This window comes from Vespa velutina, chromosome 13 (genome assembly GCF_912470025.1).
Source record: "Vespa velutina chromosome 13, iVesVel2.1, whole genome shotgun sequence".
NCBI lineage: Eukaryota > Metazoa > Arthropoda > Insecta > Hymenoptera > Vespidae > Vespa > Vespa velutina.
In genome coordinates, this window is record NC_062200.1 from 2,092,053 (window position 1) to 2,118,434 (window position 26,382).

General features: G+C 29.8%; 3 protein-coding genes and 1 long non-coding RNA gene across 8 annotated transcripts in view; 1 reads left to right on the forward strand and 3 right to left on the reverse strand.

Annotated features, from left to right (window-relative positions):
* Positions 1-4,637, reverse strand: part of LOC124953721 — a 208,366-nt gene extending 203,729 nt beyond the window's left edge. For 2 of the 4 annotated variants that reach the window (XR_007102318.1, XR_007102317.1), the window contains exons 1-2: positions 4,388-4,514; positions 2,565-2,851 (exon numbers count right to left, since the gene is read on the reverse strand). Coding sequence is in view for 1 of the 4 variants with exons in the window: in XM_047505534.1 (XP_047361490.1) it covers positions 2,565-2,572 (8 nt within the window). In the remaining 3 variants the exon portion in view is untranslated. Of the gene's footprint in view, positions 1-2,564; positions 2,852-4,387 lie in introns of all 4 variants that reach the window. The other 2 variants (XR_007102319.1, XM_047505534.1) reach the window with 2 other exon arrangements.
* Positions 3,075-4,228, reverse strand: LOC124953722 (pheromone-processing carboxypeptidase KEX1-like). The gene is made up of 2 exons (XM_047505536.1): positions 3,948-4,228; positions 3,075-3,778 (listed from the first exon to the last, which is right to left on the reverse strand). Exons 1-2 carry the CDS (start codon positions 3,989-3,991, stop codon positions 3,457-3,459), a joined length of 366 nt encoding a protein of 121 aa, XP_047361492.1. The 5' UTR covers positions 3,992-4,228; the 3' UTR covers positions 3,075-3,456.
* A 1,026-nt stretch (positions 4,638-5,663) lies between the features above and the next one.
* On the reverse strand, positions 5,664-6,757 carry LOC124953719 (quinone oxidoreductase-like protein 2 homolog). The gene is made up of 4 exons (XM_047505530.1): positions 6,564-6,757; positions 6,267-6,436; positions 5,955-6,095; positions 5,664-5,843 (listed from the first exon to the last, which is right to left on the reverse strand). Exons 1-4 carry the CDS (start codon positions 6,723-6,725, stop codon positions 5,666-5,668), a joined length of 651 nt encoding a protein of 216 aa, XP_047361486.1. The 5' UTR covers positions 6,726-6,757; the 3' UTR covers positions 5,664-5,665.
* Positions 6,758-10,991: 4,234 nt separating this feature from the next.
* Positions 10,992-25,636, forward strand: LOC124953723. Of its 2 annotated transcripts, none has more exons than XR_007102321.1 (11): positions 10,992-11,510; positions 15,055-15,160; positions 15,322-15,566; positions 17,242-17,425; positions 17,834-17,908; positions 18,134-18,288; positions 18,642-18,705; positions 19,239-19,378; positions 19,785-20,510; positions 21,147-21,313; positions 24,857-25,636. It is a non-coding gene; the product is annotated as an uncharacterized LOC124953723 (long non-coding RNA). The 2 variants fall into 2 exon arrangements; XR_007102320.1 differs by lacking the exon at positions 24,857-25,636 and adding an exon at positions 21,612-22,001.
* Positions 25,637-26,382: the final 746 nt, after the last annotated feature.

The following is a 26,382-nucleotide window of genomic DNA, read 5'->3' on the forward strand; positions in this document are numbered from 1 at the left end:
CTTTTTTTCTTTTTTTCTTTTTTTTTTTTTTTTTTTGCACGACAATTTCGAAAATCGTTTCAACGTATTGAAAGTACGACAGTGTAAGCCCATTTTGGAATTTTTTGTTTTTATTCTCGCTTCATCATTTTATTCATTCATATCGTCGTTCGTTTCTTCCATTCAACGTTCATCGTAACGTAGTAATAACTTTCGTAAGAATAGTTTCACTTTTGGTTTATAATCAACGGTTATAATTATGTTTTCTAATGTGAACTAAATTTGTTAATTCCTAATTGTATTTTGTTTTTTCTTTTTTGTTTCTTTTTTGTTTTGTTTTTTTTTTTTTTTTTTTTTTTTTTTTTTTTTTACATTCTATCGTGTTTTTTTTTTTTTTTTTTTTTTTTTTTTTTTTTCTTTTCTTTTTCATCCACAGTTCATACTTCGTTTTTTCTTACCATCTGTAAATTATCGTAATAATTTTTGCTAAGAATATTTACTATGTTTTTCTATCGCAATTCTCTTTGTAATCGGTGATTCTTCATGATCGATGGAGGAAAAAAAAAAAAAAAAAAGAAGAAGGAGCGTTTTCTTTTTATTCCCATATAACCGATAACATTTTATCTTTCATTCAAATCCGTCCAAATCCCATTTTCCTTTATCTCTATTATAACATTATATCCTGTCGATCGACCATTTTCTACATCTACATAAAATTAACAATTTAAACGAAACTCAAATTTATTTTGATTATCATCCTCGCGTTTATATTATATAACCAATTTACATATTTCGATATAATAAAAATGATCTCTCTCTCTCTCTCTCTCTCTCTCTCTCTCTCTCTCTCTCTCTCTCTCGATATCAATATAACGGAGAGAAAAGCTTAGAGACAGATCATAGAGTTTAACATAAAAGCAATGAGAACGAGTAGACGATTCACTCTCCGCTCATAAATCGCCCCTGGCGTAGATCCACGACTAATATCCCCACTAGATGTCGTCTTATTGCATGTTTCGCGCTAGGATGGAGTGCCGAAATCTAATTTCAGAGAGTAAGATCGTTCCGGTTGATATAGACGTTGGAATTAGATGACGTTTAGAGTAACTGACAACGTAGTTACCTTAGGAATCCAATGAGCTTTTAAGATTTTTAAAACGAGATAGTTACGAGAAAAGACAAAACAAAAAAAAAAAAGAAAAAAAAAAAAAAAATAGAAAAAAGGAACTGAAGGAAAAGAAAAAGATAAAAAAAAAAAAGAAATAAAAAAAGAATGAGAAAAAGATAAACAGATCATAACTTATCGATCGATAAGATTCCAAGAATAATCGTATTACTATACTTATCAATTTAATCTATCTTTCAATGTATTCCGATGTTATAGAAAACGATTAGAAATCATATCGATGGACATTGATAAGAATAGTAAAAGTTGAAAATCTGAAATTTATATATTATTGATATTAATATTTAACGCGTTTTATTTATTAATACAATGTATATTGTAAATAATAAATATTAAATATTTTTTTTTAAGTTTGATTCTATTAATATTTATAAACGCCGCCATGTTAAAGAACAGGAAGTAGGATAAGAATCGAAGTTTATAAATTCTTATTCTTATTATAAATTCAATTATTATTATAAATATCGTTCAAACGATAGATTTAAAAAAAAAAAACATACATACATACATACACACACACGCGCGCACACACACACATACAAAAGTTCATATAAAATAAAACAAGAATTTTGAAATATTTTCTTAAAATTCGCGCCACTGGAAAGTGCGCGCTTGTCGACGTCATCTGTCCGAGAAAGACAAAAGAGTGAGACACGAGAAGCTGCACACGTCGACACTTTCACACATACACATAGGACACACGCAAGTGTATGAGATATATATATATATAATACGTGACATATAAACGAATAACCGGTAAGCAAACAAATATCTAGATTAATACTTTCTTTACGTACTAGAAACACGTGCAACGTAGATTTATGTGTATATATATATATATATATATATATATATATATATATATATAAAGAGAAAAAAATAATGTTATAATCGACCAAATGCCCATCAGTATTTTTAGAACGTACGTTAACATCCGTCGTTAGTGATATCTGCCAAGTTCTTAGAAAATAAACTACGGAAAGAACGTAGCTACGAAGGTGAGAGATAAAAGAACCAATCAGAATGGAGTTTGCAACAAGGTTACCACGTGACCCAGCTTAACAGTTTCCCTCCATTTTGCGCGCATTCTCTCTCTCTCTCTCTCTCTCCTCCATGCCTTTCTCTTTTGATCGCACACAATATACATACATACACATAAGTATTTTTTTGTACGCTTCGACTCATATATTCATAAATAATGAATACACGAATAATAAAAATTGTATAAATTCGACGACAACAATGAGGACGACGATGACGACGACGACGACGACGACGACGATGACGACGACGACGACGACGACGACGACAAAATAAAACAAAATAAAAAAAAAAAAAAAAAGAAAAAAAAAGAAATAAAAAATAAATAATCAAAAAAACAAAACTAAAGAAAACTTACCCGTTCATGCTGACGGCGTCTTTCGACGACGACGACGACGACGATGACGACGATGACGACGACGACAACGACGACGACGACGACGACGAACGTTTTTTCCTGTCTGCTTGAATCTTTCTTTCTTTCTTTCTCTCTCGCTTTCTCTCTCTCTCTCTCTCACCCCCTCTCTCTCTCTCACTCTTCCTCTTGATCGACGACAATAATGTGAGGTTATGTCAGCCGGTTTAACTCGGCCTCGCTATCACGAGGATACTCGTTCTTGCATTCGTAGAAAACAATTTTCCAACCTTAAGTGTAATACACAACACGACAGACGGTATGAGAATACAACAAGTTGCACGTCACACGTTCTTACTAATACCATTCGACGATTATTTATTAAACAAAAATTAAGAAGAATATTCAAACAATTACGAAGTATTAACGCGGCGGCCTAGGCATTTATATGAATATATATATATATATATATATATATATATATATACATATATATTTTTTTTCAGGAAACAACTTTATACTTTTTATTCAAGGAACTAGTTCTCTCTCTTTCTCGTGTATACATATATATATATACATACATATATATATATATATATATATATAGACAGACAGATACACTCTTTCTCTTTCTATCTTATGCACTCCTACGTTAATTCCCCTTCTTTCTGTGCAATCTATCTGTCTCTCTCCCACTCTTTAACTCTCTCTCTCCCTCTCTCCCACTCCTCTCTCTCTCTCTCTCTCTCTCTCTCTCTCGCTCTCACACACTCTTGGTCTATCCTCCCACCATCATCATCAACATCAACATCGTCATCATCGTTAGGGATCTCTCTCACTCTCTACGTTATTCGTTACGCAAATACTAAGAAGAAGTAAGTACACAAGAACGACTCTAGTTACTTCTTCTAGTTACTTTTCGTTCAGCATCCCCGTCACTTTCATCGTTGTTTTTGTTATTGTTGTTGTCGTAGTCGTTGTCATCGTCGTCGTCGTTGTCGTCGTCGTCATCGTAGTCGTAGTCGTCGTTATTGTCATCATCGTCATCGTCGTTGTTGTCGTTGTCGTCAATGCTGTAAACTACCGCGCTGTCGTCGCTGTCGTCGCTGTTGCCGTCATTGCCGCCGCCACTGCCGCTGTTGCCGCCGCCGCCGCCGCCGCCACCACCGCCGCACCCAACGACGTCCAATAGACCAACCTCGTGCCAACTTGGACGGCTTCGATCCGAACGACGAATATGCCAGAGCCAAGAGGACAGAGTGAGATAGACAGAGAGAGAGAGAGAGAGAGAGAGAGAGAGAAAGAGAGAGAGACAGAGAAAAAGAGAAAGAGACAAAGACAGAGAGAGAGACAGAGAGAAAGAGAGAAAGAGATATATACACGAACCTTACTTCGATTCGCAACAAAAATACAAGACACCATACGAGCATGTAGTAAACCACGCTTTTATATTCACGTTTTTATATCCGATTCATTATATCCTAAAGTCCCTTCCCGCCCGCCCGCCTGCCACCCCGTACTATAAATATAGAAAAATAGAGATAGAGATAGAAAGAGAGAGAGAGAGAGAGAGAGAGAGATAGAGAGAAAAAGAGATAGAGGGATTGGTCAGGAGAGAGAAAGAGAGAGAGAGAGAGATAAAGAGAGTTGGATATAATATAATGCACAACACGAGATATAATAATTCACGGTTATGATGTAGCGCGTACGTCGTAAAATATTTTTCGGCACAAACTCCGATCGAACCGTACGCGAATATTTTGATATTATACGAAACTATATCGAAACCGACGTACCTCGTTTTAATTATATACTTAATTACTTACTTGATTGGTTAATTAATTACTTACGTACGTACGTACGAAACGAAACGAACTAACAACGAACAACGAACGACGGCCACGCGCTGCCACTTTCAGACCGTGGAATTTCGCGAAAAGGGTAGATATACTACATGGATACGGGTTTGACGTAACGTAACCACTGGCGCCATCTCTCGACGAAATTTGACGATTGATACCATTTGAAAATAACCGACGCCATCTTAACTTTTGAGTTAATCGCTCATTTAACGTACATTAACGTATGGTCTTTTCCTTTTCACTCTCTCTCTCTCTCTCTCTCTCTCTCTCGATTTCTCTGCTTTCTCTCTCTCTTTTTCTCTCTCTTTCTCTCTCTCTTTTTTATCATATACAGTTTCCTAGAATTTTATTAACCGACAAAAATTCGATAATTTTTAGTAGTTACTTCTACAAGTCTACTGTTTTATCGTCGACGATACAAGAATGTTCGTTATCGTTTGTAGAATATCGTGGATAAAGTGGATCTCTCTCTTTCTCCCTCTTTCTTTCCCTTTCTCTCTCTCTCTCTCTCTCAATCAGACTCTTTCTCTTTCTCTCTCATCGATTATATGCATATATATCGTGGGTATAAAATTTCCCGCGAATTTCAGTTACGCGTAGTAATACCTTAAACTTTTCTCTAAAGACGATGACGCAATATTAACGGACGTGGGCGAATGATCAGTATTTGAGTGCGCGTATATTCTCCGAGATGTTTGTGATATTTATGTGAGATAATATTTATGTGTATTCACAAGTGAATAGAGAAAAGTTAACGGATATTATCTTATATGATATAGATAGATTTTACTCACCGTCGATAGGAAAAGCTGCTTGATAATGTTTCGATGCTTCATCGACTTGTGGTTATATTTTTGCCGTACGATTTGATATCCATTTTATACGTAAGTACATACATTGTACACGTATACGTAGATACATATTTTAATTGTAACTTTTTATCTATTTTTTTTTTTTTTTTATTTATTTATTTGAACGATCAAACATAAATGCAACGAGTGTACAATATTATTATTATTATTATTATTATTATTATTATTATTATTATTATTATTATTATTATTATTATTTATTTATACGATGTTCTCTTATCTGTTTAAGTACATTAATACAAAGATATCACTATTAAATGGTTTTCTTTTTTTTTTTTTTTTTTAAATTAACGATACGTTTATAACATTATTATTTTTATTCTTTTTATATGTATACTTTTTGTTTGAAAAATGTTACATATCCGATCGTTTAAGATTCACATAAATAATATTCGTCATGATTTTTAAGATCTATCAATATTTTGCCCCGAGTCAATTTTGCGGCATATTCAAATGCCTTGTTTATATTATTCAATCCAAATATGGCTGATATATGTGGACAGATCGTACCTTCTATTCGATAATCCAATAAATTTTTCATGGTTTCTCTATTAACAAATATTGTATTCAACAAATGTATATATACATATATATATATATATATATATACACACACATATATATATATATTCATACTATGAAAAAATATGTAAACTAACCTATATATAAAGGGATCATTATTTTTATAATGTTCTATTGCCAGTGTTAAGATAGTATAATTCGATGGGAACATATATTGATACGGATACTTTGAATCTCTTGCACAATCCACAACAGCAACTATTCCTTCATGTTGCAAACTTAAAAACAATAAAATATATATATATATATATATTATTACTATTATTATTATAGTAAATATGATGCCGATTATATATATATATATGTATATATAGTAATATATTATTCGTAATAAATTAATATAATTAAAATAATTATATTCATAAAATTTTAAACTAATATTATCTAACCATTTAAGTAAATTCCCAAATTGTTTTCCACCAATCGTATCGATGATTAAACGAACTTCTCTCTTGCCAGTAATTCGTTCTAATTCGTCGCTCAATTTATTTCTATCGATAATCGCAATAGCACCGCTATTACAATTGAACGATGTTATACAATTGGACGCAATAATTGGCTAGAAAGAGTAAAATTAAATAATGAATTGATAATTAAATTATTTAATGAATTAATTTCGATTAATTAATTAATTAATTAATTAATCTTATCTATACCCAACAATAATTGATCTTTAATCATATTACCTTGGCACGAAAGATGCATGCTGCGATATTACTGGCTGCCAATCCCGAATAAGCCAAATTTGTATTAATTAAGATATATTCATTCTCGTTTAATTTACTACGACGGCCGAATATTAACAATGGTGAGAAATAATCGTCCGTCAAGATCGCCGCATCTTTCATTGATAAATTTTTAATTTTATCGAGTCTAAACACGTTCTAATTATTTATTCCATTATTAAAAACTCTCATAAAATATCGCCATATTGATTTTTTCGTACAAGAAATTTGACGAATAAAAAAAAAATGTATATATATATATATATATTTTCTTTAGAAAAATAATTTTCTTTAGAAAAACATTTTCATTCTAGAACATCAGGGACTTTTTTTTCATTTCTTTTTTTTTTTGTTTTCATATTAACATACAAATCGTTATGATTAATTTAATAAAATTCGATACAAGATCTTTCATATTAATTTGGAAAAAATATTTCGAAGGAAGTATTATTGAGAAACTTTGTTAAACAAAAAAAAAAAGAAGAAAAAAAAAATAGAGAGAAGGAAGGGAAAGAAAAATATTCCCATTCTTTTTCTCGAAGAAGAAGTTTTGCATTAAAATTAGAAATATTTAAAATGAATTGATTATCTCTATCTCTTACGTTATAATGAGCAATACAAGTTTCTGCTAATCCACCAACAATTGGATAATTATGTATCAAAACCTCTTCGCCCCAATAAAAATGTCCTTTTTCTTGTGCCAATCGACCTATTTCCAAAATTTTACCAGAAGCCTCAAATCCAAGGATCATTTCTTTTTCAATTATTCTTCGATGTTGATTAGCCCATAATAAAATATCGGTCATCGTGATACTACAGTAATGGACGTCGATTCTAACCTTTTGTTAAAATTCTCCTTCTTTTCGACAAATTTTTTTATTTTCATTCTCTCTCTCTCTCTCTCTCTCTCTCTCTCTCTATCTACCTATCTATCTATCTATCTATCTAATTATTTATTTATTTATTTATGTATTAAAATTTGTTTTTGTTAAAATTCAATCTCACGAACCTCCTCTTGTCGAATTGTTTTTTCATAAACGAAATCTGGTCTTATATCACAGGGACCATACAATTTGGCAACTTGTATTTTTCTTCCTGTAGTATTCCTAGATTCGTATTTCCAAAATTTCACGATATTATTTAATTTCATCTTCAACCATGATATTTTATTATTAGAATCGCATAATGTCCATTCGTATATGTTTTTCCTTGATGATATAGTCGAATTTGTTAACTTAAACATAGCACTTAATTTATCTTAGAAGGTGTAATTTTTATTTATTTATTTATTTATTTATATATTTATATTTATATATATATATATATATATATATATATATATATACATATATATGTTCTTTTTTTATTAATTTCTATCGCTATAGAAACACGTTATTTCAAAGTTCGTATCCAATCTAGACAACGCGATACCAATGACCACCGTTTCTCCGTCCCTCCCCTCTCATGCCCTATCATCCCTCCATCACTATGGACTTCGTTCGACCTTCTCCTATTTTCTACCATCCCTATAAGGTTGTTTATCCATTCTCTCTGCATTTGGCATTTACTAGTCCGTATTTTACCCTCCTCTCTTTCGTTCCTTCATGAGAACATTATTCCAAATAAATATATAAATATATAAATAAATATATATATATATATATATATATATATATATATATGTATGTGCATAGATATATGTTTGAATTAGTAATACGAATAGAATGTTTAGAGGTTATGTTATATAGTCCCATTAACTGTGCTTTCGCTTTCTCTCTCTCTCTCTCTCTCTCTCTCTCTCTTTTTCTCTTTCTTTCTTTTTATTCCTGTTTTGCATATTGTACGTAAACGAACCACCATAAAGAGAGAAAGAGAGAGAGAGAGAGAGAGAAAGATTATGCTCTTCGTATCATGATTTCCTGATCATGTGAGGCCAAACGCTGCGACTCTCGGTGACTTCTAAGATGGCTTCCATCACGTCGTCTCTCTCTCTCTCTCTATATATATATGTCATAATATTATATATTTATCTCTTTCTCTCTCTCTATATATATATGTATATATAAATATATATATAATAATCATGTTATAATATATAGTTTATACGAAAGTAAAAAAAAAAAAAAGAGGAAATGAATTATTTTTGTTCCATAAGTAATGAAAATGTTATATAAATAATAATTAGTTACTTAAAAAAATTCTATATGTGTATACACATATATATTTATATATATGTTTATTTTCTTTCTTTTTTTTCTTAAGCATACACTTCGTTGTGTTTATATAAGAAATTAAATAGGTTTTAAATTATAGAATTTTTTAATTTATTCCTTAATTACTTTGTTGTTAGAAAAAATAGAGAGAGAGAGAGAGAGAGAGAGAGAGAGAGAGAGAGAAAATGAAAGAATAAAGAATAATCTATTTCAAAATAAATGATAACTTTAAGTAAATGATAATAGGTTACTTATTTTATTTATTTGTTTATTTTTTAATTAATATATATATATATATATATATATATGACATTTAATATATAAAAATAGAAAACAATATAAAGAATTATCATTTATTACAATTTATTATTTATTATTATTAATTATATATAATTTACTTGATATTATTAATATCGAGTCATTTACACGTGACTCTCAAAAAGATATACAACGTTAGTACCCTCTAATTATTTTTTTTTTTTTTATTTCTATTTTATTTCAATAAAATAAAATTAATCAGTTGGTATTATTGATAAAGAGCTTTCGCATGTGATTGTTAAAAGATATACGTCGTTAGAAAATTTGTTTCTTTTTTTTTTTTTTTTGTTTCGCTTCATATCGATTAGTCAGTTGGTATTATTGATAGTGTCCGTCACACGTATCTTCTAATAGATGTACGACGAATAGTATTTCTTGTTTCTTTTTTTTTTTCTTTTTGTTTTTTTTATTTTCTTTCAACTAGTCAGTTGGTATTATTGATAGTGCCGTCACGTGACTCTCCTCACGGAGATTATACATATACCAGCACATTTTTCTACAATCCTAGGATAACGAGATGGTATTCCTTCTAACCTCATCGACACTCTCTTTCTTTCTTTCTTTCTCTCTCTTTCTCTCTCTTTCTCTTTTACACCATGACTAAAAGAAGACACTCGAAAGCTTTTATAATAAACGCGAATCGATAGAATTGTTGAACTCTTCCTTTCATGTTACCCTGTTTCATGGTATTCTAAGTTTGGTATCAGATGGCGACCGTTGATGGACAAGGTAACCAAACGAATCTCATACAAAGAAGTCGACACGAGAAGAAGAAGAAGAAGAAGAAGAAGAAGAAGAAGAAGAAGAAGAAGAAGAAGTAGTAGAAGTAGTGTAGTGAGAATAGTGGTAGTGTACTCGTTCTGTAATTTGTAATCGAAGGATTCTCAGGTCTCTCGAAGGTATCTCTCTTTGTGTTGTGTTGTGTGGTATGTGTGTGTATGTGTGTGTGTTGTGTGTGTACGTGCATATTTCATGTCTTGCCTCTGTAATTTCGTGGATTCCTGTTCCTTCAGACTAGGTAGATGCTTTCAAAATCATTCGAGCGGCAAATCTTTTCACCCTACGTTGCCGTTTACTTTCTATCTTAAGTCTATCGAACTTCCTCCTCCTCCTCCCTCCTCCCCCTCGCCACCCACCATTAGATTCAATTTAGAATGTTGATTGATATTCTTTCGTTGTTATTATCATATTAACAAAACTTCGTTAATACATTGTCAATGTATTATAATCATCATCTTCGATTCGATCGATTGTTATCAATAATTTCATATCAATCAGAATAAAAATAAACGTTCGTTTATTTATAAGAAAATCAATTGATCGTTGATAAATAATAATGATTTTAATGAATAAAACATAATAATGATAAAAACGTATTCCGATAATAATAATGGAAAGAAAAAAAATAAATAAATAAATTAAAAAAATCATATACAGACATATTTAGAAAGACAACAAAAATATTTACATTTAATCGTTTAAACGTTGAAGATACGTGAGTACTTATCGTACTATATCGTACGTTTAGAATTTTGACGAGACTTAGGTTTGTTTATTTAAAAAATAAGGAAAAAAATAATAATATATAAATAAATAAATAAAAAAAAATTAGCATTTCCCGTAGGATTGAAAAAGATCTCGAAACGTTTCTTTCCATACTTTCCTGATCGAAGGTGTATCGCATTACACGTGACCGTAGTCTTTCGTCTCTTTCAACGAGCCAATAAGAGAGAGGAAAAAAAGAGAAAAAGAAGATAGATATATAATATATACATATATATATATATATATACATATGTATATATATAAATATATATATATAAATATATATATATATATAAATATATATATATAAATATGTATAAAGAGAAAGAGAGAGTATAAGTTGGAAGTTGTTATATTATTATAAAACAAAATCAAGGGTAAGAACGGACTTGCCGTGAAATTAGCATATTAATAAGAAAACCGGCGACAACGGTCAGGATAACAGGACGAAAACGAATATAACGTTTGGCTTGACCTCGAAGGATATATAACCTTTATCGATCTCCTCGAATCCTCTGCATTCCTGATTACCAAGTCTCCGCATTTAGAACTCAATGGAGCGAAACTAATTGCCTAACGTTACGAACTTTACGAACTCCTAAAGGCCGGATCCGTTTAGTTAGGTTAGCGACTTTCGCCATTGTTATCGAATCCATTCGTCGAAATAATTCTATTATCTACATTGTGTCTCCCTCAAACTTTTCAATTTTTCATCATAAAGGTTGGGGGGGGGGGGGGGGGGGAAAAGGTGGTTGAAGAGGTGTAGAAGGAGGAGAAGGAGAAGGAGGAGGAGAAGGAAGAGGAAGAAGAGTTCTTTCTGCATTTTGACATGGTGATATCTTTACTTATTATAGAAAGTTTGAATGCGTCTAATTAATTTCTAATTGAATGCTATACGTTCGGGAGTGAAATTTTTTACGAGTCCGTATATTTTTTTTTTCTTGTTTGTTTGTTTGTTTGTTTTTCTTTTTATTTTATTTTAATTATTATTACGATGGACAATCATCGACGTTATGTAATATTTGTACTGACAGTGTATAATATGTTATAGGATTAATTTATAGGTTAATGTGTAGGGATATGGAAAAAAGGAAAAAGGAAAAAAAAAGAAAAATATTTTATATATATATATATTCATATATTATTTTGATTTAATGGGATATAATAAAAGATAGAAAAACAATCGTTAAAAAATATTTTTCAAATTTACACACACACACACATATATATATATAGAATTTAAAGAATTTTCTTAGGTTACCTCTTAAAATTTTCTAATATCCTCATCGTTAAGGTATCGTTTTTAATTATAAACAACAAAAAATATTTGTTTTCACTTTTCGTCAAGTTCCATAAGTTATTCATTGTTTTGACGTTATTATCGGATTTCATGGTAAATCATATTCGAATCTTTTTAATCTATACCAACGAATATACTTTATAATCTATGGTTTTCTTTTTCCTCCCTTTCTTTCTCTTTCTTTTTTTTCTCTCTCTCTCTCTCTCTCTCTCTCTCTCTTTTTCCCTCATAAATTTAGTCTCGTGATTTATAGGGGAATAAAAAAAATGAGTGGTATCAGTAAACGAAGTAACTTACTACTTATTTTACTTGTACAGGACGAAATGGTGAAAATGGCGAACGGTGCCATATTACATGCGCAGTGTAAACAACTCCGTTACATCGGAATAACAGGAGAATAAAAGGAGCTAAGAGGTTAAACGGGGATAAGAAACTTTACCAAACCAAAGAAATATTTTGTCACAAAGGAAAAATAAATAATAAATACTTACATTTCGTATTTATCTATATATTTATATATCTATCTATCTATATACTTATATATTATATATAATAGCAAATTAAAATCTAATTTATGTTATAGAAAAAAAAAAAAAAAAGAAGCTCACGGTAGAACGAAATGAGATGAAAAAAAGAAAATTTACGTTTATGTACCTTGAAAAGTTAGATCCCGTCAATTTCATACGAAAGCAAAACGAAACAAAACAAAAGAAAATAATAATAATAATAATGGAAAGGAATAAGTAATTAGAATATATTTTCTAACAGATAGAATTTCTCTAATCGTTTTTTTAACAAAATATCTTCAAATTTACAAAGTGGTCGATTTTTATTTCATTAATTTCAGATTAAAATTGAAAAATAAAAGTTTGATTAAAAGTTTCCACAGTGTGAGAAAGAAAGAGAGAAAGAGAGAGAGAGAGAGAGAGGGAGAGGGAGGAAGGGAAGGAGGAAGTGAGAGAGACCATTTTTTTTTTTTTTTTTTTTTTGAAAAATTGAATGATAAACAAAAAAATTTATTTCCCTCTTAAATATATTTCAAATTAAAATCATCTAACACTTATCAAACATTAGAATATACACATTCATACATACATATATACATACATACAAACATACATACGTACGTACATACAAACTATAATAATTGAAAAACAAGACTTGTCTTTAAAATAAAACTTCTCTTATCGCACTCATTAAGCCTGATCATAGGAATGAATCGAATCAAAGTGAAATAAGGTATTTATTTACGAATCGAGTTAATTGTGAACATTCAACGATTAGACATGATGGGGGGAGAGTGATAATGTTCGACCCTTTTTAAGGGTCATTCTAGTATAATACCTAACCCAAGCATAAATAAGAAAGAAAGAGATATTGAAAGAGAAAGAGAAAGAAAGGGTAAGTGACATACATATATATATATATATATATTTATATATATAGAAAGAGAAAAAGAGAGAAAGAGAGAAAGATAGAAGAGGTCGAAACATAAAGGAGAGAATATATCCAAGGCCAAAGTAAGCTCCATTGATCTCCTGCGATCCTGTTGAAAATGCGTGGGCGCGGTCTCCCCGAGGGCTGGCCTCGGCCAACGAAGGTCGCACCCTTTTTCGACTGGCGCACGTATCTGACCCTTTCGGCCAGCCTCGCGGCCACCACTCGTCGTGGCCTCCTAAAAGCGAAGAGACATGTATTATACTCTCTCTCTCTCTTTCTCGCACTCTCACTCTCTCTCTTTCTATAATATATATATCTCTTTCTCACTCTCCCTTTTATTATCTTTTTCTTTCTTTCTCTCTCTGTCTCTCTCTCTCTCTCTCTCTCTCTCTTTCTCATGGTCCCTTTCGACCTCCCAGCCTCCCCCCCACTACTACCCGATCCTCCCGTTGCCGGCCTCTCGATACACTCTCTGGACCAGTCGCAGCATCCGAGCACATTCCCTTCTTCCCAACAGAGATTTCGCTGGAGGCTGCTTCAAGAGACAGAGACAAATAGAGAGAGAGAGAGAGAAAGAGAAAGAGAAAGAGATAGAGAGAGATAGAGAGAGAGAGAGAGATTGTGCCTGTGAATTCGGCAACCCAGACGCATGCTCCTGCTGCAAAAGCCCCTTCATTGATTCCTAACCGTGCTATAGTGTTGCGCGAAAGAGAGAAAGAGAAGCAGAGAGAGAGAGAGAGAGAGAGAGAGATAGACTTCTGCTTGGTTGTTCTCTCCCTTCTACTTGCGATTCATCTCTGATCCTCCTCTTGCTTCACCACGCATGCCAAAAACAGCCTTCGTCGTTCGTAGGCACAGCCTACAGCAATATAGGGTACAACCTCATACAAATGTCATACTATAATTCTTTAGTTACTTAGAGTAGGATTTATAGGGATATACAAAATCAAGGGACAGTCGATCGATATATATTATTGGGGTTTTATTTTTTTTTTTTTTGTTCTTTTTTTCTTTGAGGGTGGGGGTGGTGGTTTCTTTTAATTCTTCTTCCTTTATTTTTCTTTTTTATTTTTCTTGTTTTCTTTTTTTTTTCTTTTTCTTTTTCTTTTTTGTTCTATTTTTGTCATTCTATCTGTTCAAATTTCGTTCGATGAAAAAACGAACGAAAAAAAAAAAAAAGAAAAAAGAATGAAAAGAGAGAAAGAAAATAAAGGAAAGAGAAAGAAAAAGATGATTCGCCGATTCTATTTCCATCGATATTTTACGATAAATTTATCGATTAAAATCGTTACAGTATACCGATATAATATTTTTGTATATAACGTTTTAATTAATTATTCGTTCGTTTTATATTTACTGCAGGATATCTAAAGGGATGAATAATTATGAATCGATTTAAAGATTACAACAGTAATCCTAACGTAGTACGGAATTTGGAAAAAATTAGAAACGATATTCGGTCAAAGATAAAAGGACCTTTTTTTCGTCTATTATTATCATTTATTCTTATCATTTTTGATATCGCGTTAAATGTTATTAGTCGATTGTAATTTTAATATATTTTTCATATATTTTTCTTTTTCTTTTCTTTTTTTTTTCTTTCATTTTTTATATACTTTTTTTTTTCTTTTTACAGATATCCCAAGGAGCTTCGGAATAGATAACTATTGAATAATATATAACTATTAATAATTAAAAGTAAATAGGAAAAGAGATAAAAGATTGGCTAAAGGTATAGAGAGGTTGGTACTTATATTCTTTTTAATTATATACTATATAAAATATATTTAAATATTTTGCAAAAATTATATATTTAGTATATTTTTATAATAATATATTTTTACAATATCATATAAAAGTTATAGTATTATTATATGCTAAGATTAATATTTATTTGTCACAGGTACTCTAAGTTCTGTTATAAAGAATTACTATGAGATAGTTTTGAAATAATATAAATTTGTTCTGACCATGGATCATTCTGAAATAATATTAATCACTGTTATAAGGTGTTATAGAATGAATGAGTGAAAGAAACGGTGAAAGAGAAAGAGAGAAAGAGAAAGAGAGAGAGAGAGAGACTAGATTCCTGGCTGGTGATCGTTCTCTCCCTTCTAACTTGTCATATCAAAAACCAGCTAAAATTAGGTACAGCTTATGATAATACATTATGGTAATGTAATCTCATGTTACCTTTTTATACATTAATGCCTCAATTAAAGATTGATCAATGAAAGAAAGAGTTGACCAATATCTTCTTCATTTTCTTCAGATCTTATTAAAAGTACATACATATACACATACATATATTTATATTTACATTAATCATATATCAATATTTATATTTATATTTATATTTATATTAATCTATAAAAGTATACACTATATTATTCTGAGTATATTTGTGTCATTGTTACAAAAGGATACATTTGCTCGCAATAATTATCATATATATATATATATATATACATATATATATGTATATATATAAACACGTATAACAGTAATCAAGAAAGAGAACGATAGAATTCCTTGAAGTTCCTGTGATCCTATTCGAAGAGCGGGGGCGGCTCCCGCGGAGGGCAGGCCATCAAACTCGCGGGGCGGAACCCCAAGCTGAAGAGGCGGTACGGAAACGTTATGCCTGTCCAGTCGCCGAATTTGAAAAAGGTTTAGGTTCATATACATATGTATATGTATATGTATTTCTAATTTACAATTTTAATGGACTGTTGCATTTGCTCTTACAAGTTGGATTTTCTTCAGAAATCATTCTTAGATTGGAGGCTTATTGGATTTTTCCAAGATTGACCGAGAAAGAGAAAGAGAGAGAGAGAGAGAGAGAGAGAGAGAGCGAGAGAGAGAATGAGGGAGAAAGAGAAATAGAAAGTCGAGTCTCTGGGTTGGATGGAAACGCCCAGAGGATAGTTTCGTCCTCGTTCCACTAACTTTACATATATATATATATATATATATATATATATATATATATATATATATATATATATGTATATGTATGTATGTATGTATATATAGGGATTTATGTCATATCATGTAAATCAGTTTGTTAGTATATATATTTGTGTGTGTGTATGTGTGTACGTATATAAAGATATCTATATATACATATGATGAATAGAAATTTTGCTATATTTTTTATTTCTTAATATTTATTGTTCAGAATGATTGAGAATATTATAATGATATTTTATTACAATGTTATACCATAATTTGTTCGCTTTGTCATTGATTGTATTGTTAAGGAAGATTCTTTTTTCAAATTTTTTATTTAGATTTATACTTTATTATATATATATGTATATATATATTTATTAACTTTTTTTCTAGAATATTTCAAGATATTGTTTTTGGAATATTAGAAGTTTCTCCTTTGCTTTTTTCTTTTCTTTTTTGCTCTTTCATTCACTACAACAATCGCAAGAGATTTTGATTAACGAAGAAAAAAAATAAAATGATTGTAATAATAATAATCTTTTAATAGGAATACATAATACAATAGATACAATGTCATAATTTTTATAGTAACAAAATTACGATGAAAATTACATTAAAATTATTTAATATATGTACATATTTAAAATTTTTTTTAGGATTAAATTGAACCGAAAGGATTAGAAACGTGTATTTTTTTTTTTTTTTTTTCTTTTGGAATGAAGAAGAATCGTTAGGGAGGAAAAGAAATAATGTTAGAATAGAAATGTAGAATTAAATGGCGGAATAATTGACGGAACGACAGGGAACATCCCTTTCAATTACGAATTCTCCACCCTAAACCTACTCGGAACTCCTTCTTCTCCTTTAGATTTATACTGTCTATTCGAGGTAGACATCCCCTGCTGTTTGGTCGAACCAACGAAGTCAGTTTTCAACCACGTTACCACCCCCTTCAAAGGATCCCCCATTGGAGTTAACTGAACGAACCACCTCTGAAAGCTCCATGTCATCCTAGTCTACTTGTTTACTTTACTTTATTGTCCATCATTTTGGTAATGTCGTATCTTGATAAACATCCTCTCTTCTCTTTTTCTCTTTTCTTTTCTTTTCTTTTCTTTTTTTGTTTAACTTTTTTATTAGAATCATTGTCAACGAAAGACAATCACCTGGTAACTCTTGGTAAGATCTATGTATAAACAAACATATGTTATCCTACCACTTTTGTCCAGCTTCCAAGCAATGGCAGTTGACTTTTCTCTTATCATAATATCCTGTTACTATCCAACTAAAAGACGGTTTCATCCATCAACATTTTTTATCTCTTGTTCAGACAAAGAAAGAAGAGACACACACAAACACGATTTTTTATTTCTCTCTCTTTTTTTTTTTTTTTTTTTGTACATCACATTGATATATCTCATCACGAATATTATATTTATGTAATATTACATTTTTCTTAGATGCCAAATTTGGAAATATTATGAATACGTATTAAGATCATAATTTGCATGAATCTAAACACCATGTATATGCAGGTATGCAAATAGAGAGACGTAATCTTGAAATTTTTTACTTTTATTTTTATTGATATCTCATAATAATGTTAACTTATATTGATCAGTTTATACAATTTAATTTCTAGGTATTATGAATTCTATGTAATATATATCTGTGAATAGTAACTACTTATATATGCATATATATATATATATATATATATATATATATATATATATATATATGTATATATGCATATGTAGGTATAGGAAGTAATATCATCAAATTACAATAAAGATAATAATCAGAATATATCAATTCAACGCATGATGCGTACGTATGAATATTAATTACATCGCAGGTGACATTGTTCAGGCATACATGGATGTTGAGGAGGTTTCCAGAGTATGTTCGTTGAGTAAGCCTTTGCTAAATTTTACTTCGACTTATGCGTAAGAAATAAATACATATATATAGTAATAATAAGCATGATCAAGTTAGAACAAGTATTTCTTTTTTATATTTATTATACATATACATATATATATATATATATATATATATATATATATATATATATATGTATAATACATAATTGTTCAAAAAATTATTAATAGAAAATGAGAAATTAAAAAAGAAAATGATATTCTTACAATTACATTATTATAATTATTATATTATTATATTATTATAATTATTATGTTTTATGTGTATATATTACTATAGTATAGATGATATCGTGCAACTTAATTTTTTTACGTCGTTTTATAGAAAACAAGCATTCGAGAGATTTCGCCGGGAGACTTCCTGGATTGTGATTCACTTCCGGGCCGAGGTTAATATTAAACGTACAATCTCTTCCGGTTTCCCAGCACGATCACTATCACGATCATGATCGCCACGATCACTGCCTTTGTCATCCTCGACGCTTATATCATATTTCCGCTTTCCAATGTTTTTAGAATAAATTAGTACAGTGAAATTGAAGTAATAAGATTGGACGATTAATTTGATTTCTTCATTATTATAAACAACAATTTAACTATAATTAACAATTGATAATTATTTTTTTAATAGAATGAAATTATTTAATATCTTTCTCTTTGTTTTTTCTTTGTCTCTTTTCTTTTTCCTTTTTCTTATTTCATCCTTTATTTCAATTAAAATTTGTTTTTATAATATATGAAAATAATTAACATATGGAAGTGTGATGATGTCGATGATCGTAGAAAAAAAAATGTATTTCCAACAATTAAGTAATAATTGAATATTTTAAAAAATAATTTCATAGAACCAATATGAACCTTCAATGTATTATTTCATTCCAATTAAAATTTGTTTATTAATTGATGTCTTTTAATCAAATAGATATTTGAAGAGGTCGATGATCGAAAAAGGAAAGAATGACAATGAGAATTCTAATGTCAGTACGTATAAGGAAAATTATCATAAGAATTCTTTGATCGGATGTTACCCTGTGAGAAAAGCGTGGGTGGAATCCCAACGAGGTAAATCCTTTCATTTCAACCCTTAGAAATTTGAGCCTTTCTCACTCTCTCTCTTACTCAACTTATTATATATTATTATTATATATGTATGTATGTATATATACATATATATATATATATATATATATATATATATATATATACATACATACACACACACATATAGTAATAAATAAATTTGATATATAATTTTCATAAATTATATCTTAAATCATAATAATTTAAATACAATTTCATATTTACATTGTTTACAACTCCTATGATAATAAACTTCATTCCATCTGTTTATTTATAATATACATATATATATATATATATATATATATATATAGAGAGAGAGAGAGAGAGAGAGAGAGAGAGAGAGAAAGAGAGATTTGTTTATTTATCCTTTACTTTTTTTGACTAGCCGAACAAGAACCGACAACTTCCGACGAGTTTTACTCCGATCAGAGTAGCATGATATCGGCTATAGAATCAACAGGTAATATAAAAGCGATGCCGCCATCTTGTTAAAGCAGACCAACCGACTACCAATTCACGATACAGTACAAAAGAGAGAGACAGAGAGAGAGAGAGAGGGAGAAAGCGAGAGAGAGAGAGAGAGAGAGAGAGAGAGAGAGAGAGAGAGAGAGAGAGAGAGAGAGAGAGAGAGAAGAGAAAAGCTTTCTCGTCGAGGATGCTTGCCTGCTTCGAATATGTGAATATATTTTATTCAACCCTTTCCCTCGGGCTCAGGATTAAATTATTCTTGTCAAAGGGTTCTCACTTTGATCCCTTTCAGGGATCATCTCAACTAAATGCAACAGGAACTCGTTCGATAATAAAACAGAAAGAAAGAGAAAGAGGGACAGAGAAAGAGAGAGAGAGAGAGAAATATAGAAATGAGGGTGCGAAAGAGACAGACAGAGAGAGAGAGAGAGAGAGAGAGGGAGAGAAAGAAAGAGAGATAAAAAGAGAAAGGATAAAGCGAGAGAAAGAGAGAGAGAGAGACATGAATTGGCTTTCTTTTTCTCTTTTTCGAATTTTTATTATCATCGAAACCAAAGAAATACTAAATGAATGTCGTCATTGTTCAAGAATAAAAGAGAAAAAAGAAAAGAGAAAGAGAAAGAGAAAAAATAAAATAATGAAGGTGGGAAAAAGAGAGAAAGTATACTAATTAATTGACTTTCTTTTAAAGACTTTTATTATCGCTTGAATCTTTGAATATCCGAATAATTGTTTCATTTTTCTCTCTCAACGATCTGTCAAAATCATTTTGATTTATTGTCGTATTTATGATCGCTTAATCACATAATTATTATATTGTTATTATATTAAATGTAAACAATGATGACACATTGATTAATTGTCATTCGTTGCCAGAAATTGTGCATGTAGAATGCACAAGTTATGTTAATATTATTATTATTATTATTATTATTATTATTATTATTATTATTATTATTGTTATTATTATTATTATTATTACTATTATTATTATTATTTATTATTATTTATTTTATATATCCAGTTTACGTAAGTTCATTTGTTTCTTTTATTTTTTGTTTAATCGAATCTTTCATAATCATGTGTATATATATATATAGACATATATATTTTATAAAAAATATATTATAATTAAGTTTCATTAAATATAAATATATTGTTTTAATTAAATAATTTAAGTATTAATATATATTTTTTAATCTTATATTTAATTATTCAATAAAATGTATAGAAGAAATTATGGCGACGGATTAATAATAAAAATTTATATATATTTCAGATTTGCAATCATTTCTACCAACACTAGTTAACAACTGGCAACGTGAAATTTCAAGCAACCACTCGATACTTCCTGTTAGCCTGTGATCGAGGGATCAAACCAATAGACTACCGATAGCCCTTTCAATTATTTCAACGATCGACTCGACCCAGTTTCTTACTTACCAAGTATATATACATATATTTCTATTTCTTTTACTTTTTATTTATTCGAATTTTTTGTAATCATTTATATACATGTATATATATATATATATATACACATATACACACACGCACACATACGTGTATGTACGTGTGTGTGTGTGTGTGTGTGTCACGTGTGCGCGCACGACGTGCGACGTGTGTTATTGTATATGTGTATGTAGATCAGAGTTTTTCTTACCTTTTAATTTTTATTTATTTATTTGTTAATTTTTGTTTTTCTTTTCTTTTTTATTATTTTTTTTTTTTTTAATCCTTGCAGATAACTCGACGACCAACCTTCTTTGTCGATATTCTTGCCTGTTACATGCTCGCTTTATGATACCATCGATCTGGCTTATTTAAATACCTCGTTAAAATTTAATTATTCGTTAAGCACGTAGGATCAATTTTTTTTATTGTAAATCAGAGTTTCCACAAGGTCAGTTAGGGATCGTCTTGATTTTTTTGTCTTTTCTTTCCTTTTTTTTTCTTTTTTCTTTTTTGTCTTTTCATTCGTTTTTTTTTTTTTTTTTTTTTCCCATAAGAATTTCCCTCTTACGAAGCAGAGGAAATTCTTTTTTTTTTGCAACGCGATTAATTATTATTTATAACGTAATATTGAATAATAATATCGAAGGGTTAAACTTTTTTATTTCAAAGTTGCATATATAAAGATGAGATATTATTAAAATTATTATTTTATTTATTTATTGTATATATATTTAATTATACTTTATATATATATATATATATTTACTATGATATATAATTAATATAATGTTAGAATATATAAAATATAATATATTATAACATATAATATTAATGATAATGAAAATAATTTAAAAAATCTACATGCATATAGAAATATACATACACACACACACACACACACACACATAATTCAGTCCTTTTCTTTCTAACAAAATTACAAGTAGAATTCGTAGAAAAAAATAAATTCTCAGAAAGCTAGTTCAGAAGCTTTATATATATATATATATATATATATATATATATATATATATATAATATAAAAAATAAATAAGTAAATACTCAGTCTCTATTTTGAAATTGTCACTTCTCGTTAAAAATGGCGGCTACAGGTAGCCATTAGAGTCACCGACCAATCGCAACCAACGTAATCGAAATGTATAATAATAAGGGAGAGAGAGAGAGAGAGAGAGAGGAAAAGAGAGAAAGAGAGACAGAAAGAGAGAAAGAGAGGAAAAGAGAGAAAGTGGGGAAGAGAGAGAGAGAGAGAGTGAGAGAGAGAGAGAGACGGACGATGAGAATAAAGCTTTTTAGGGGACGTCGACCCTACAAGATATTAGAAGACCTTCTACAAGGTTATGTCATCCCTTTCACGATGTGTGGCTTGAAGCACTTGAACGACTAACCCTTTCCTTCTGCCCTTAACATCGAAATACCAACCATATGTGAACTTCTAACCTCTTCGTTGCAATCTACATATCTATCGATCATATATCTATACATATATATATATATACATATACATACACACTATAAACGCATATATACATATACAGACGTATATATATATATGTATATATATATATGTATATATATATATATATATATATATATATATATATATATATATATGTACGTAAGCTTATATCGTTGAAATAAAAATGTACGTACGAACGAAGTTAAGAGAATATCGTTGAAATTAGTTTTACAAATAGACGAAAGATAAGTTCGTATTTTCTCATTTGTTCTCGAAGAAGTTAGAAGAAAAGTTGAATTTCTTTTCTCGAACGATTGAAAAAGTCTTCGATCGGTCGGCTGTTATCAGGAGCGATGCATCGCACTTGCCTGTTTTCGACCTGACGAATCCCGCCCACGCTCAATGGGGAGAACGCGTCCGTGTATGTGTGTCTGTATGTGAGAATGAGAAAGAGAGAGAGAGAGAGAGAGAGAGAAAGCGCGTTTCGGAGTGTGGGAAACGATAGAAAAGTTCGGTTTTCCCGCTCAACTCATGCTACTCTGATAAAGCCGGAAACAGTCGATTGATTGGAAAGCCCAAGTGTGAAGTTTAACACGATTGGTGGACCACTTGTGATCGAACTCACAAGATTCCTATTAATATACGTATATCTGTTTGCTGCCATGACAGCCTGGTGTCGAAAAAAATTGGAAGCGCTTTTTTTCCTATGTTGTAAGACCGAAATGAAACGATGGTATGAGAGGGAAAGGAGTATTGAACGAATCAATGTTGTCCACTCACCCTTTTCATCTTTCTACATCCATCTGTCACACATCGAAATAGCAATTCTTTTTATTGTTGAACGATAATACTTTTATTTATAAAAAGGGCATATATATATATATATTTTTTTTTCTTTTATTTTTATAGGTTAATAATAAGGTCAAATAATTGTTTAAATTTATTATTGTCATAGTATGTTACGTAGATACGTCACGTTTGCGTTCATCACTCAAAGGATTTATCAATTTATTATTTAATGAATAATATATTTGTTTGTTAAGAGAAAAAAAAAAAAAAAGAAACGAATATATTTTTCTCTTCTTTATTATGATAAAATACGATGGTAGTCGATGAAAATATTTCAATGAATTTTGTTTAAATTTATCACATTGTCTTACGCCTGAGATCAATAGCACGATTAATTTCTAATGGAATTTATTATTTATTCTGTTTGTATCGATCGTTTAAATATTACTCATTGGAGTTTAACTTTTATTATTTTGAATTCTCGTTTATCATAACGATAATACTCTTTCGTTCGTTCGTTTTATTTAAACAGAGTTTTCACGTTGAAAGGGAACAGTTGGGATAATGACGAACGTAGTACTTACGTAGATATTCCATTAGGGTTGTAATGGCAGAATGATAATAAGCCACGACGATAATCCAACGAACAAAGGAAATTCGTGGGAGATCCTAGGGTCGCATAGCTCGTTAGGTGGTAGATATTGTCTCTTACTCTTTTACTCTGTGTGTGTATGATGTGTGTGATATGTGTGTGATGTGTGTGTAGGGCAGTGCAGGTGTATCTGAATATGTATGTGTATATATATATATATAGATTATATTCAATGGATTCAGAATCATAGAAAACAGTTTTATCAAATTACATACTATATACATACACACACACACACACACACACACACATGTTTATATATGTATATATATATATATATAAAAGTAAATGTAAGTGGTGAAATTTTTGTTATAGGTTAGAATTTGTCCAAAAAAACATATTTAAGGTATATAAATTGTACAATGCATATATATAATATGTAATAGCAATATTATTAAGTTAAATGAAAGAGAGAAAAAAGTCTGGTAAATTAAATCCCTTGTTACAATTTATGAATCAAACATCATATAACTTTATATCTTTCCATATTATAATGTAGTATAAAGAAGAATAAGTATATATACGTACATATATGTATATATATATATATATATATATATATATATATATATACACTAATATCACTTTTATTAAATAAACAAAGTTGACTTTTTCATAGAGAAAAATCGGAAAGAAACTAATGAAGAAGAAAGAAAGATAGAACCAGAAAGAATAAAATTCATTTGATACGTTCAAATGTCAGAACTGGAATGAAACTCTTTAAATTAAAAGAACTCTTCTCGACAGTCGACAGTCGACAATCGTCAATCGTCAAAGGGGAGAAAGCTAAATATGCCGATTGACCTCTTCGACCTTCTACAAACCTGTTCAAGTTTCTATGAATGTTTCGTTGGTTCTTCCTAACCCTTTCTCATTCTCTCTTTGTTCGTCTGTACTTCGTCTACTATTTCAGTGATATATTATTTGAAATAAGAGAGAAAAACGAGAGAATAAATAATAAATAATATATATTAAATATAGTACAAGACATAATCTACGTATGTATATATGTATGTGTTTTTATATTATATACACATATGACATAACCTGTTTCGTTCATATAATTACGTCATGCTGAGAAATAGAAAAGGAAAGAGAAAGAAGAAGAAAGAGAGGGAACGAGTGAAAAAGAGAAAGATAGAGAGAGAGAGAGAGAGAGAGAACGCAGGGAAATATATGAGTACTAAGAAACACATAAGAGTATCAAAGCTTTCAAAGTAAATTGCACTTTCATGAAATTCTTTAACATCATGACTCCCTGATCATTGTCATCGCCTTCCTTTTGTATGAAATTACTTACACAAAGAGGTTAGGATTATATCTTTTTCTAATCCATATTAAATAATAGTAAATCGACACTAATCGAGATATTAATAATAAATAATGTTATTGTACGTCATATCAATTTGCATTTATATCATTTATTATTATCATTACTGTTGTTGTTATTATTGTTATTAACTATTATTATTATTTGCTGTCATCTTAAGAAAGAATTTTTTTTTTTTTATTTCATTAAGATACTATTAAATTCGTGGATTAGGATTAATAGGAAGAATTATTTTTAAATAAGTATTTATTAATTTACTTATTTACTTATTTATTTATCTAACTTATAAATCGTATTTAAATATTAGACGCGATAATAATTCCTTTATAAAGTCGTCAGATAAAACGAATGATCTGATTGGTTCGGTACGTATCGATCCTTTGATTGGACACACCCATAATGACAGTCCTTTCCCGGATGTTATCCTGTTAGGATATTCCCGTACTCTTTTGTTCCCTTCTGTTGAAACGTTTCGTTATTTTTCTCTCCTTCTTTCCTCCATTCTTTCTTTCACGTAAATAGTATATGTAGATGTTTTATATGTGTTGTGTGTATATTTGAAAAATCGTTGGTCGATTTCTCGTTATTCATATTATCCTGTGACGAGGAGAAGTCCGTTCATTATCTTCATCCTTTTCGAAACATCTTAAGAAATATATTATTATATTTTTTATTTTATTGCACTCTCTCTCTCTCTCTCTCTTTTATATATATATATGTATATATACATATATATATTTTTTTTTATATCTTTTTATTCGTATTTGTCTGATATCTTTATTGATACTTCGGCTTAAACATATTTCTGTGTAGAT

Bases quoted from the DNA above. Each gene is read 5' to 3' on its own strand.
- LOC124953722 (XM_047505536.1), bottom strand. From the start codon at position 3,991: ATGCTCGTATGGTGTCTTGTATTTTTGTTGCGAATCGAAGTAAG. The intron at 3,779-3,947 runs GTTCGTGTATAT...TTCGGATCGAAG, and splicing joins TTGTTGCGAATCGAAGTAAG to CCGTCCAAGTTGGCACGAGG.
- LOC124953719 (XM_047505530.1), bottom strand. From the start codon at position 6,725: ATGAAAGATGCGGCGATCTTGACGGACGATTATTTCTCACCATTGTTA. The intron at 6,096-6,266 runs GTTAGATAATAT...ATTGTTTTTAAG, and splicing joins TTTGGGAATTTACTTAAATG to TTTGCAACATGAAGGAATAG. The intron at 5,844-5,954 runs GTTAGTTTACAT...ATTTGTTAATAG, and splicing joins AATGATCCCTTTATATATAG to AGAAACCATGAAAAATTTAT.